Below are 14,938 nucleotides of genomic sequence, written 5' to 3'. Positions count from 1 at the left end.
CTTGAACAATGATTTCATCATCCCCAAACATCCTTTCAATTGATGGGATAAAAAAGGTGTCCAAAATATCAACATAAACTTCTGCATTTATAGAAGATGCAATGACAGCCATCTCCCCAGTGCCTTTACCTGACTTGCAGTCCCATATTGTCAATGACTGTGGAAATTTGCATGTTCTCTTCAGGCAGTCTTCTTTATAAATCTCATTGGAACGGCACCAAACAAAGTTCCAGCATCATCACCTTGCCCAATGCAGATTCATGATTCATCACTGAATATGACTTTCATCCAGTCATCCACAGTCCATGATTGCTTTTCCTTAGCTCATTGTAACCTTGTTTTTTTCTGTTGTTAAGTTAAGGTGTTAATAATGGTTTTCGTTTAGCTTTTCTGTATGTAAATCCCATTTCCTTTAGGCGGTTTCTTACAGTTCGGTCACAGACGTTGACTCCAGTTTCCACCCATTCATTCCTCATTTGTTTTGTTGTGCATTTCCTGTTCTGGAGACATATTGCTTTAAGTTTCCGGTCTTGACGCTTTGATGCCTTCCTTGGTCTACCAGTATGTTTGCCTTTAACATCCTTCCCATGTTGTTTGTATTTGGTCCAGATTTTAGACACAGCTGACTGTGAACAACCAACATCTTTTGCAACATTGCGTGATGATTTACCCTCTTTTACTCCTCTCCTTTGTTTCAATTGACATCTCTCGTGTTGGAGCCATGATTCATGTCAATCCACTTGGTGCAACAGCTCTCCAAGGTGTGAGCACTCCTTTTTAGATTCAGACTAACGAGCAGATCTAATTTGATGCAGGTGTTATTTTTGGGTATGAAAATTTACAGGGTGATTCCACAAAGTTTCCTCAGAATTGAGTGATTCCATAATTTTTCCCATATGGTTGATTAAAAAAAGTAACCATTACTGACTACCACATTTTTTCTTCTTGATTTCTTTTAGTGTTTCTTAAAGCCAGAAAGTTGTCATTTGAAATGACTTTAGTTTTGTGCCATGTCTGTGATCTGCTTTTTTTCTACAAAATTAAACAACTGAATGAACATCCTCCAAGGCCGGTGATTCCATAATTTTTGCCAGGGGTTGTGTATGCAGAGAAAGCAGTATGGGCCGGCTCTCTAGCTGAGAGGAGCCACGGGGGGTCCCAGCAGGGGCGTGTCCTTGGGTGTCCGTGTTATGAAGCGTAACCATGTGCTTCCTGTGTGGACCACGTGGCTCCTCTCAGCTAGAGAGCTGACCCATACTGCTTTCTCTGCATATATTAGGGAGGTTTGAGAAAGACCCAGGCTGGGTCGAAACATAGCCTTAACCTAAACTACTTTATGTTATCATCATTTTCTTCTGTGGTGAATGACCATTTATGTATGCAATAAATACAAACATTTTTTTATAAAAGAAATTCTCTCGTGAGTGCAGCTTCTTTTTACAGCATAGCCGAGATCTACAGCAGGTTGCATAGTCCTGGATTGTACAGAGCAGCGATTCCCTCTGACAGTCAGTCATGCTCTGATATAACGAAAGGTTGCTGTGCAAAACAGAGTCGCCATTGATGTAGGTGGATAGTTTACAGTCCATAGATGGGAAACATCTGATGTTCTCAGTGTCTTGCAGACGGTAGTGGCTCCATCATTAATGATGCAGGCTGGATCCATGGAGGGGTGGGGTGAAAGCTGAGATATTGAGTTGTGGAGGACCCCTAACTTGGAGAACTATAGTCACAAATTGGAGTTCTCCCCTCAGATTCCCAGAACTGTGTGTGACGGGGTAACTGCACTCAGCTGGGTGTTCAGGATGTGGATGGAGCAGATGGGACACTTCTGAGATCGGATGCTGCTCTTGAGAGGTTAGGGAGGCTGTGCATGTCGCTTGCCTTGTGATGGCTGAGTCAACCTTTTTCCTCAGGTACATCCACTATGTGTTTGACCTTGGAAATGGGCCGAATGTCATCAAAGGTAACAGTGACCGACCCTTGAACGACAACCAGTGGCATCATGTGGTGATCACTCGAGACAACAGCAACACCCATACTCTGAAGGTGGATGCAAAGGCCGTCACTCAGGTCATCAATGGAGCCAAGAACTTAGATCTGAAAGGTGAGCACTGGCAGGTGAAGTAAACAGCAGGCTTGTGATGTACTTTCTGCAGTGGCTTCATGTGGTTCACTTATGACGTTATAGGGTATTCTGCATTGGGTTTTTATTAAACATTTTAGATTGTTTGATTTCTACAGCCTTTGTATATCACAATATGGAGGAGAAAAACGGAATAAGCTACCAGTGAGTCAGTCAGTGAGGTCGACCTGATGGCAAAATGTGTAATTGTGATCTCTTCTATTGAACAATCTTGGAATGTTCCCAATCTTGTCTTTAGTGATAATGAGCCTCCGGAGGGACGTTCCGGATCTCGTCTGTAGTGATAATAAGCGGGGGGACGTTCTTGATCTTGTCTGTAGTGATAATGAGCAGGGGAAGGTTCCGTTTCTCGTCTGTAGTGATAATAAGCTGGGGAATGTTCCGGATCTTGTCTGTAGTGATAATTAGCTGGAGGATATTCCGGACTCTTCTGTAGTGTTAATGGGCAGGGGTATGTTCTGGATCTGGTCTGTACTGATAATGAGTGGGGGACTGTTCCGTATCTTGTCTGTAGTGATAATAAGCGGGAGGACTTTCCGGATCTCGTCTGTAGTGATAATGAGCTGAGAGACGTTCCGGATCTTGTCAGTAGCGATAATGGGTAGGGGACATTCTGGTTCTTGTCTGTTGTGATAATGAACTTTGGTATGTTCCAGATTTCGTCAGTAGTTATAATGGGCGGGGAGACGTTCCGGATCTTGTCATTAGTGATAATGAGCGGGGGGCGTTCCGGATCTCGTCTGTAATGATGATGAGCTGGATGACGTTCCGGTCCCGTCTGTTGTGATAATGAGCTGGGGGACGTTCCGGACCTCGTCTGTAGTGATAATGAGCTGGAGGACATTCTGGATCTCGTCAGTAGTGATAATGGGAGGGGGGACGTTCTGGATCTCATCTGTAGTGATAACGAGCTGGGGGACGTTCCGCATCACGTCAGTAGTGATAATGAGCTGGGAGACGTTCAGATTCTTGCCAGCAGTGATAATAGGCTGGGGGACGTTCCGTATCTTGTCAGTAGCGATAATGGGCTGGGGACGTTCTGGTTCTTCTCTGTAGTGATAATGAGCTGTGGTGTGTTCAGAAATACGTCAGTAGTGTTAATGGGTGGGGGGATGTTGCGGATCTCGTCTATGATGATGAGCTGCGGGACGTTCTGGATCTGGTCTGTAGTGATAATGGGCGGGGGGTTGTTCCAGATCTCGTCTGTAGTAATAATGAGCTGGGGGACGTTCCGGGCTCCTCTGTAGTGATAATGGGCGGGTGGACGTTCTGAATCTCGTCTGTAGTGATAATGAGCTGGGGGACGTTCTGGGTTCGACTGTAGTGATAATGGGCAGGTCGACGTTCCGGACCTCGTCTGTAGTGATAATGAGCTGGAGGACATTCTGGATCTCGTCAGTAGTGATAATGGGAGGGGGGACGTTCTGGATCTCATCTGTAGTGATAACGAGCTGGGGGACGTTCCGCATCACGTCAGTAGTGATAATGAGCTGGGAGACGTTCAGATTCTTGCCAGCAGTGATAATAGGCTGGGGGACGTTCCGTATCTTGTCAGTAGCGATAATGGGCTGGGGACATTCTGGTTCTTCTCTGTAGTGATAATGAGCTGTGGTGTGTTCAGAAATACGTCAGTAGTGTTAATGGGTGGGGGGATGTTGCGGATCTCGTCTATGATGATGAGCTGCGGGACGTTCTGGATCTGGTCTGTAGTGATAATGGGCGGGGGGTTGTTCCAGATCTCGTCTGTAGTAATAATGAGCTGGGGGACGTTCCGGGCTCCTCTGTAGTGATAATGGGCGGGTGGACGTTCTGAGTCTCGTCTGTAGTGATAATGAGCTGGGGGACGTTCTGGGTTCGACTGTAGTGATAATGGGCAGGTCGACGTTCCGGACCTCGTCTGTAGTGATAATGAGCTGGAGGACATTCTGGATCTCGTCAGTAGTGATAATGGGAGGGGGGACGTTCTGGATCTCATCTGTAGTGATAACGAGCTGGGGGACGTTCCGCATCACGTCAGTAGTGATAATGAGCTGGGAGACGTTCAGATTCTTGCCAGCAGTGATAATAGGCTGGGGGACGTTCCGTATCTTGTCAGTAGCGATAATGGGCTGGGGACGTTCTGGTTCTTCTCTGTAGTGATAATGAGCTGTGGTGTGTTCGGAAATACGTCAGTAGTGTTAATGGGTGGGGAGATGTTGCGGATCTCGTCTATGATGATGAGCTGCGGGACGTTCTGGATCTGGTCTGTAGTGATAATGGGCGGGGGGTTGTTCCAGATCTCGTCTGTAGTAATAATGAGCTGGGGGACGTTCCGGGCTCCTCTGTAGTAATAATGGGCGGGTGGACGTTCTGAATCTCGTCTGTAGTGATAATGAGCTGGGGGACGTTCTGGGTTCGACTGTAGTGATAATGGGCAGGTCGACGTTCCGGATCTCGTCTGTAGTGATAATGAGCGGGAGGACGTTTCGGATCTCGTCTGTATTGATAATGAGCTGCAGGACGTTCCGGATCTCATCAGTAGTGATAATGGGCGGGAAAGGGGGGATGTTACGGATCTCATCTGTAGTGATAATGAGCTGGGGGAAGTTCCGGATCTTGTCTGTAGTGTTAATGAGCTGGGGAACGTTCCGAATCTTGTCTGTAGTGATAATGAGCTGAAAGACCTTCTGGATCTTGTCAGTAGTGATAATGAGTTGGGGGACTTTCCAGATCTCATCAGTACTGATAATGGGCTGGGGGACGTTCCGGAACTCGTCAGTAGTGATAATGAGCTGGGGGACGTTCCGGGTCTCGTTAGTAGTGATAATGAGTTGGGGACATTCCGGTTCTCGTCAGTAGTGATAATGAGCTGGGAGACGTTCCAGATCTCGTCAGTAGTGATAATGAGCTGGGGGACGTTCCGGGTCTCGTAAGTAGTGATAATGAGCTGGGGGACTTTCTGGATGTCGTCTGTAGCGATAATGAGCTTGGGGAAGTTCCGGAACTCGTCTGTAGTGATAATGAGCTGGGGGATGTTCCTGATCTTGTCTGTAATGATGAAGAGCTGGGAGACATTCCAGGTCTTGTCTGTAGTTATAATGAGCTGGGGACGTTCCGGGTCTCGTCTGTAGTGATAATGAGCTGGGGGGCGTTCCGCGCTCGTCTGTAGGGATAATTGTTGGGGACGTTCCAGATCTAGTATGTAGTGATAATGAGCTTGGGGGCATTCTGGGCTCGTCTGCAGTGATAATGAGTGGGGGATGTTCCGGATCTCATCTGCAGTGATAATTGGCAGAGTGGATGTTCTGGATCTGGTCTGTATTGATAATGAGCTGGGAGACGTACTGGATCTCGTCAGTAGTGATAATGAGCTGGGGGAAGTTCCGGATCTAGTCTGTAGTGATAACAAGCTGGGGGAAGTTCCAGATCTTGTCAGTAGTGATAATGAGCTGGGGGATGTTCCAGATCTCGTCTGTAGTGATAATGACCTGGGGGACGTTCCGGATCTCGTCAGTAGTGATAATGGGCTGGGGGACTTCCGGAACTCGTCTGTAGCGATAATGAGCTGGGGGACTTTCCGGATCTCGTGAGTAGTGATAATGAGCTGGGGGAAGTTCCGGATCTCGTCAGTAGTGATAATGAGCTGGGGGAAGTTCCGGATCTAGTCTGTAGTGATAATGAACTGGGGGACATTCCGGATCTCATCTGTAGTGATAATGAGCTGGGGGACGTTCCGGTTCTCGTCTTTAATGATGATGAGCTGAGAGACATTCCAGGTTTTGTCTGTAGTTATAATGAACTGGGGGACGTTCCGAATCTCGTTTGTAGTGATAATGAGCTGGGGGGCGTTCCGTAATCGTCTGTAGGGATAATTGGTGGGGGACGTTCCAGATCTAGTATGTAGTGATAATGAGCTGGGGGAAGTTCTGGGCTCGTCTGTAGAGATAATGAGTGGGGGGATGTTCCAGATCTCATCTGCAGTGATAATTGGCAGAGTGGATGTTCCGGATCTGGTCTGTATTGATAATGAGGTGGGAGACGTACTGGATCTTGTCTGTAGTGATAATGAGCTGGGGGACGTTCCGGATCTCGTCTGCAGTGATACTGAGTGGGGGGATGTTCCGGATCTCATCTGCAGTGATAATTGGCAGAGGGGAGGTTCCAGATCTGGTCTGTATTGATAATGAGCTGGGAGACGTACTGGATCACGCCTGTAGCGATAATGAGCTGGGGAACGTTTCGGATCTCATCAGTAGTGATAACGAGCTGGGAGACGTTCCAGATCTCGTCTGTAGTGATAATGAGCTGGGGGACTTTCCGGATCTCGTCTGTAGTGATAATGAGCTGGGGGACGTTCCGGATCTCGTCTGTAGTGATAATGAGCTGGGTGACTTTCCGGATCTCGTCTATAGTGATAATGAGCTGGGGGACATTCCGGATCTTGTCTGTAGTGATAATGTGCTGGGAGACGTTTCGGAACTCGTCAGCAGTGATAATGGGCCTGGGGGACTTCTGGAACTCGTCAGTAGTGATAATGAGCTGGGGGACGTTCCGGAACTCGTAAGTAGTGATAATGAGCTGGGGGACGTTCCGGGTCTCGTCAGTAGTGATAATGAGCTGGGGGACGTTCCGGGTATCGTCAGTAGTGATAATGAGCTAGGGGACGTTCTGGATCTCGTCTGTAGCGATAATGAGCTGGGGGAAGTTCCGGATCTCGTCTGTAATGATGATGATATTGGAAACATTCCAGGTCTTGTCTGTAGTGATAATGAGCTGGGGGACGTTCCGGATCTCGTCTGTAGTGATAATGAGCTGGGGGGCGTTCCGCGCTCGTCTGTAGGGATAATTGGTGGGGGATGTTCCAGATCTAGTATGTAGTGATAATGAGCTGGGGGACGTTCTTGGCTTGTCTGCAGTGATAATGAGTGGGGGGATGTTCCGGATCTCATCTGCAGTGATAATTGGCAGAGGGGATGTTCCGGATCGGGTCTGTATTGATAATGAGCTGGGAGACGTACTGGATCTCGTCTGTAGCCATAATGAGCTGGGGGACTTTCCGGATCTCGTCAGTAGTGATAATGAGCTGGGGGAAGTTCCGGATCTCGTCTGTAGTGATAATGAGCTGGGTGAGGTTTCGGATCTCGTCTATAGTGATAATGAGCTGGGGGACGTTCCGGGTCTTGTCTGTAGTGATAATGAGCTGGGAGACGTTCCGGAACTCGTCAGCAGTGATAATGGGCTGGGGGACTTCCGGAACTCGTCAGTAGTGATAATGAGCTAGGGGATGTTCTGGATCTCATCTGTAGCGATAATGAGCTGGGGGAAGTTCTGGATCTCGTCTGTAGTGATGAGCTGGGGGACGTTCCGGATCTCTTCTGTAGTGATAATGAGCTGGGGACGTTCCAGATCTCGTCAGTAGTGATAATGGGCTGGGGGACTTCTGGAACTCGTCAGTAGTGATAATGAGCTGGGGGACGTTTCGGACTCGTCAATAGTGATAATGAGCTGGGGGATGTTCCAGATCTCGTCAGTAGTGATAATGGGCTGGGGGACTTCCGGAACTCGTCAGTAGTGATAATGAGCTGGGGGACGTTCCGGGTCTCTTCAGTAGTGATAATGAGTGAGGGGGACGTTCTGGATCTCATCTGTAGCGATAATGAGCTGGGGGAAGTTCCGGATCTCATCTGTAGTGATAATGAGCTGGGGGACGTTCCGGATCTCGTCTGTAGTGATAATGAGCTGGGGACGTTCCGCATCTCGTCTGTAGTGATAATGAGCTGGGGGACGTTCCGGATCTCATCAGTAGTGATAATGGGCTGGGGGACTTCTGGAACTCGTCAGTAGTGATAAAAGCTGGGGGACGTTTTGGGTCTCGTCAATAGTGATAATGAGCTGGGGACGTTCCAGATCTTGTCTGTAGTGATAATGAGCTGGGGGACGTTCTGGACCTTGTCTGGAACGTTCCGGATCTCGTCAGTAGTGATTATGGGCTGGGGGACATTCCAGATCTCGTCAGTAGTGATAATGGGCTGGGGGACGTTCTGGGTCTCGTCTGTAGTGATAATGAGTGGGGTGATGTTAATGTTTGGCTCATATATTTTCTGTGCTGACAGGTGACCTGTATATCGCTGGCTTGGCACAGGGCATGTACAGCAATCTGCCCAAACTAGTGGCCTCCAGAGATGGTTTTCAAGGCTGCCTGGCATCTGTGGACCTCAATGGACGACTCCCTGACCTGATTAGCGATGCTCTGCACCGCAGTGGGCAGATTGAACGCGGATGTGAAGGTACAAGTTCATATAGTGATGTCCGCAGTCATGTATGGGACTCATTCACACCATTCTTCAACGTGCCCACCTCGCCCTCATCTTCAGTGCTCTCCTCCGTCTCCCTCCTGCTGACCTTTACTTGCAGTGTACTCGCCCTTCTCCTGTCCATCAGTGTGTGCCCACAGGGCGGTGCAGGTTCCCGTGGCATCTCCCGTCCCTCACTTTGCATCTTATTGTCATCTGCACAAAGTGGTAATGATTTTACCAAGAAAGTGAACAATCAAACGTGACAAGACCTTAACTGACGCCAGCTGCCTCCACTGTACAGAAGGGGCCAGGAGAAGACATGGGCACAGGGTAGAAATGGTGACACCGGATATTAGGAGTTCAGCTAGCGCTGTCCTCATGGGTCCGAGCAGCTGGCTCCTCCATGAATCCTGGCCGGAGAAGAGGCGATGTGCAGCCAGGCACCGTGTTCACATGTAGCGGTGGTGGATGGCATGATCGAGCACACCTCATATATGTACATGTGCACCACTGCTGGTGGGTGACCCAGCATGCCCCAGCGCTCGGAGCCACCGTGTCCTTTTGTATGTCTTTTGTAATAAATGCATCTTTATGTCTCCGGTATCTGTCTGTTGGGGGGAATTGCTGCTTATCTTACCGATGTCGACCTTCAGCCTCTCCAGAACCATCTCATCCGCCCACCCGACCATTGACTTTTCATTCCTTCCCATCATGCTTTGCTGTGTTTTGTCCTTGTGTGGACCCTTCCACCTTGGTAAGGGTGGTCCTGTCACTGATGGTGGGGTTCTGTGTCCCGATGATTGGGGTCTGCAGACGGATCTCTATTAGTATGGACACATGCGAGTTCTGATGTGAATCCCTTCATGTACGTCTGGGGTGACCCACACACCCCTCTAATAACCCCGCAGGAAGGAGCTGCCGAAAAGCACAAATGGTGAGTGGCTGAGATGTGCACAGAGCCCGCTCGCTGGCAGATAGCGCCCCCACGTACCTGCTGCCTGGCAGAGGTACTGCTTTAGGTAGAGCAGTAGAATAATGCCCAGCAGGCTGCGTCCTAACAGGAGGAGGCACCGACGGCCGATGAGAATGGATGTCTGTATAAAATGGTTGTGTTTTTGTGATCCGGGAGGGGACGAGGTGACTGTGCAGGGGTTTACAGATGGGCCCAGATGGAGCGTGCTTGCTCTGCACTTCCTGCAATGTACGCCTTGCTTGTGCTGGACCTGCTGGCTGCTCGCCGCCTGCCCATCCGCTGCTTGTTTTATGTTTTGCCATACTGGTGGATGTCGCTTCTCTAGGGGGAGGGTGGATTGTGGGGACCCCAGGATTCGCTGCTGTACTAACATCTGCTTTGTTTTTGTTCCTCGGCTAACAAAGATGCTTTGACCAAAGCTAATCTACAAGGTAGTCCGCCATCACCTAACCTGCATTGTCACCTGTATAAAGCCACACCACCAGCAGAGGGCGCCGGTGTGCTGGGCTCATGCCGAAGCCGACTGATGGTCCGGCTGTGGTGAGCAGGGTCAGCACTGAGTGTCCAGGTGTCAGACAGCGGGAGCACCATACCGGCATTATGCCCTCAGCGGGACAGTGAAGTCACCTAATGGCGGGAGCGGGGGATTCATCAGATCTTTGTTCTCTCAGTGCTGACAACTGTTCCATCACCTGTGTATCACCCGCATGATGCCTCTTGTGTATCACCCGCATGATGCCTCTTGTGTATCACCCGCATGATGCCTCGTGTGTATCACCTGCATTATGCCTCGTGGGTGTCAACCGCGTGATGACTCGTGTGTGTTGCCCGCATGATGCCTCATGTGTTTCGCCCGCATGATGCCTCATGTGTATCACCCACATGATGCCTCGTGTGTATCACCCGCGTGATGCCTCGTGGGTGTTACCCGCGTGATGCCTCGTGGGTGTTACCCGCGTGATGCCTCGTGGGTGTTACCCGCGTGATGCCTCGTGGGTATCACCCACGTGATGCTTCACATGTATCGCCCGCGTGATGCCTCGTGTGTATCGCTCGCTTGACGCCTCGTGTGTATTGCCCGCGTGATGCCTCATGTGTATCGCCCGCGTGATGCCTCGTGTGTATCGCCTGCGTGATGCCTCGTGGGTGTCACGCGCGGGATGCCTTGTGTCACCGGCGTGATGCCTCGTGTGTGTCACCGGCGTGATGCCTCGTTTGTGTCACCGGCGAGATGCCTCATTTGTGTCACCGGCGTGATGCCTCGTGTGTGTCACCGGTGTGATGCCTCGTGTGTGTCACCCGCTTGATGCCTCGTGTGTATCATCTGCGTGATGCCTCGTGTGTGCCCGCTGTGTCCCCAGAGGTTGTCTGATTCTGTGCTCGTCTTGTGCCAACACTGCATGCAGCCCGATGATACAGGGAGTATTGGGGAGAGCTCTCCGCGATGGACTCCCATTATTTCATGAGCCCATGGTGAGGTTGTAGTGGCTGAGAGCAGTCAGACTTGGCTCATGGCCTCTGGACTTCATCTTGTCAGTGTGATACAGAGATTTCTGATCCACCGCCCAGAGCACGGACTCGCCATATAGGAATCTAAGAATGATGGAGGGCGGCACAGCGCCTGCACTCTGTGAGCGACACTGGCTATGATGCCAACCTCGACCCTGCACCCCAATCATACTGTGTCCCCAATGTTACAGCCAAAACTGAGCCCTGCCAGGCACGTGGTAACGGCCATCATGTGCCTTAGGCCGGGGTCACACTAAACGTATGGAAAATCGATCCGAGTCTCCCTGCAGAGAGTCGCACAAGTGTTCTCCGTATGGTCATTCGTGTGTGATGCGTTTACAATGCGATTTTCTCGCCCCTATGTATCCGTATGACATGCGTATGACTTTACATTTCTCACTACTTTTCCCCATTGAATTTAATGGCTCAATGGGCTGAAATTAGGAAAATGCTTGCGTATTTCTCGCAAATCACACTGATGGTCCGTGTCATGTCCGATTTGTTTCTCACACCCATAGACTTGCATTGGCGAGTCTTGGACGATATACGTGTACAATCTTAGCAAGCTGCGATTTCACTTGCACGCAGAATACGCCCGAGAAAAAATACGGTGATGTGAGCTGCCCCATAAATTAACACTGGGCCGAGTGCTATGCAATGTTTTCTCACATAGCACTCGTCCGTGTTCTACGCTAGTGTGACCCCGGCCTTAGAAATATCATGGATGCTGGCCTTCTATACGTCTGTTGTCAGGGTGAATGACTGCTGCTACTTGTAGTTCACCTAGAGCCAATGTGCAGACTCTATGGAGGGCGCTGCCAGCCATCAGCAATTACTTACAAGCCATCTGACCTGTGCACCGAGCACTGTACGGCATGCGCCAACCATACTCGATACAGTGGGGGTTTCACCAGGTGGCTTCCTTTGGAGCAGTATCACAGCCTGTGCCGCTCATCATGTCCTTAAAGAGGGCTGCAGGTTGGGGCGCTGTGTTAGCGGGGTGTTATAACTGGCTGTATGTGCAGTCTCCGGCCTTGCCACCTCTGGACAGGCTGGATGTCCGGCTGCCGTCCAGCCCTGCATGGTTCATGTGTCGGATTGCTGCATGCTACTAGTTTGAGATTTGGCTTGGAGGACTTGCTGGGGCGTCTGGGGGAGACGGGCCGCGCTGCTCACTTCTCTGTTTGTGCTGGCTTGCAGGTCCGACAACCACCTGTCAGGAAGACTCCTGTGCAAACCAGGGCGTGTGCATGCAACAATGGGAGGGCTTCACCTGCGACTGCTCCATGACGTCCTACTCGGGGCCCCAGTGCAATGACCGTGAGTACAGACAATGCTGCAGCCTGACACCCGCCGCAGTCACGTACCAGCTGCTGCAATTATCCACAAGCATATGCAATCATGGCCGATCGGTGTCTCATCCTGGAGCCGTGCAGATGCCCTATCCTGACACCAGGAAATCAGTACAAAGTAAAGGTTGTCAGGTGGTGGTAGAGGCCGGTGATTGCGGAGAACCGATCCTGCCCTCATACCTCACAGACACGAAGATACGCCCAACACGTAGGCAAAATCTCTGAATACACAGACGGTACCATAACTCCCAGCAGAGCATTCACCACCAAATGATGGAAACTTGGGAATGCAGTCATAAACCTTCTACTGATGTAATTACACTGCTCGACTGTACTGAATGCAGGTATTACCGCCATCGTTGTAGGATGGACCGACGCTGGATGGTGGTGGTGGGGTCTAGAGAAAATAGACCGTGTTATAGACGGCCTGAACCGGTGGTCTAGAGGTAATATCCCATGTTATAGGGGGCCTGAACCAGTGGTCTAGAGGTTATAGCTGGTGTTTCAGGGGGCCTGAACCAGTGGTCTAGAGGTAATAACCCGTGTTACAGGGGGCCTGAACCAGTGGTCTAGAGGTAATAACCCGTGTTATAGGGGGCCTGAACCAGTGGTCTAGAGGGAATAGCCCGTGTTATAGGGGGCCTGAACCAGTGGTCTAGAGGTAATAACCCGTGTTATAGGGGGCCTGAACCAGTGGTCTAGAGGTAATAACCCGTGTTATAGGGGGCCTGAACCAGTGGTCTAGAGGTAATAACCTGTGTTATAGGGGGCCTGAACCGGTGGTCTGGAGGTAATAACCCGAGTTATAGGGGGCCTGAACCGGTGGTCTGGAGGTAATAGCTCGTGTTATAGGGGGCCTGAACCGGTGGTCTAGAAGAAATAGCTCATGTTATAGGGCCTGAACCGGTGGTCTAGAGGTAATATCTCATGTTATGGGTGCCTGAACCGGTGGTCTAGAGGTAATGGCTCGTGTTATAAGGGGCCTGAACGAGTGGTCTAGAGGTATTAACCCGTGTTATAGGGGGCCTGAACCGGTGGTCTAGAGGTAATAACCAGTGTTATAGGGGGCCTGAACCGGTGGTCTAGAGGTAATAACCCGTGTTATAGGAGGGCTGAACCGGTGGTCTAGAAGAAATAGCTTGTGTTATAGGGCCTGAACCAGTGGTCTAGAGGTAATATCCCATGTTATAGGTGCCTGAACCGGTGGTCTAGAGGTAATAGCCCACGTTATAGGGTGTCTGAACCTGTGGTCTAGAGATAATAACCCGTGTTATAGGGGGACTGAATCGGTGGTCTAGAGGTAACATAGTAACATAGTATTTAAGGTTGAAGGAAGACTTTAAGTCCGTCAAGTTCAACCCATAGCCCAACCTAACATGTCCTAACATGTTGATCCAGAGGAAGGCAAAAAAAAACCATGAGGCAAAGAGTAAGCTCCACATTGGGGAAAAAAAATTCCTTCCCGACTCCACATAGGGCAATCAGACTAGTTCCCTGGATCAACGTTCTATCAAGGAATCTAGTGTATATAACCTGTAACATTATACTTTTCAAGAAAGGCATCCAGTCCCCTCTTAAATTTTAGTAGTGAATCACTCATTACAACATCATACAGCAGAGAGTTCCATAGTATCACTGCTCTTACAGTAAAGAATCTGCGTCTGTTATTATGCTTAAACCTTCTTTCCTCCAGACGTAGAGGATGCTCCCTTGACCCTGTCTCAGGTCTAAGAGTAAAAAGATCATCAGAAAGGTCTTATTACAATGTATAAATATATGAGGGGACAGTACAAAGATCACCCCTAAGCCTTCGTTTTTCCAAACTAAATAACCCCAAGTGTAATAACCTATCTTGGTATTGCACACTCCCCAGCACTCTAATAACCTTGGTCGCTCTTCTCTGCACCCACGTTATAGTGTGTCTTAACCTGTGGTCTAGAGGTAATAGCCCGTGTTATATTGGGCCTGAACCAGTTGTCTAGAGGTAATGACTCACGTTGTAGGAGGCCTGAACGGGTGGTCTAGAGGTAACATCCCATGTCATATGATGCCTGAACCGATAAGCGTTGTCACGTGCAGCCATCGTTACCCTGCAGGTAAGAGGTAAGAACGTTGTATCTGTCGCATTTATGTCTGTGCTCTGCACCCAGCACCATCATGGCCTCCTGTGAAGCAGCCTAGGCCTTCATCAGGGCTCGGGGGCCTAGAAGTGAGTCCTGAGGGACATGGCGGGAAGGTATCCAGGAATCCAGAGGTCGTCTGCGGTCGTAATCATTCTCTAGTCAGAGGGACGTTAATTATTTATAATTTCTAATTAAAAGCACTGCAGAAAACAAGTCGTCTCTGGCTGAGCCGGTGTACCACTCTCCCTGTGACCTCTGCTCTGCCCCACCGTCTACCTCCACAAGGTGCATTTTCCCAAATCCGGCCGCTGTTGTACACATTCACCCCCATAAATGGTGCTTCTGCTAACCCCTCCGAGACCCCTCTACCTAGAAATCAACACAGGCTCTGACAGCATCACACAAAATACAATGTGGCCTGTCACAACGCCTACTGTCCCCCGCGTCTGGCTACCAATCCATCAATCAAGTCACGGCAGCCCACTCAGTGTACTACCGGACCACTATCATGGCTGCCCAGGCCCAGCACCAGCCACTATCATGGCTGCCCAGGCCCAGCA

General features: G+C 49.9%; 1 protein-coding gene across 17 annotated transcripts in view; it reads left to right on the top strand.

The window, feature by feature from the left end:
- NRXN3 (neurexin 3) overlaps positions 1-14,938 on the top strand; it is a 573,277-nt gene that overhangs the window by 351,123 nt on the left and 207,216 nt on the right. For 10 of the 17 annotated variants that reach the window (XR_013216505.1, XR_013216503.1, XR_013216502.1 and 7 more), the window contains 4 exons: positions 1,917-2,107; positions 8,239-8,412; positions 9,799-9,825; positions 12,104-12,223. Coding sequence is in view for 11 of the 17 variants with exons in the window: in XM_077267474.1 (XP_077123589.1) it covers positions 1,917-2,107; positions 8,239-8,412; positions 9,799-9,825; positions 12,104-12,223 (512 nt within the window). In the remaining 6 variants the exon portion in view is untranslated. The remainder of the gene's footprint in view (positions 1-1,916; positions 2,108-8,238; positions 8,413-9,798; positions 9,826-12,103; positions 12,224-14,938) is intronic. The other 7 variants (XR_013216504.1, XR_013216506.1, XM_077267475.1 and 4 more) reach the window with 1 other exon arrangement.

Source organism: Ranitomeya variabilis, chromosome 1 (genome assembly GCF_051348905.1).
Source record: "Ranitomeya variabilis isolate aRanVar5 chromosome 1, aRanVar5.hap1, whole genome shotgun sequence".
NCBI lineage: Eukaryota > Metazoa > Chordata > Amphibia > Anura > Dendrobatidae > Ranitomeya > Ranitomeya variabilis.
The sequence above is the reverse complement of the archived record's forward strand: the minus strand, read 5'-3'. Positions and strand labels throughout refer to the sequence as shown.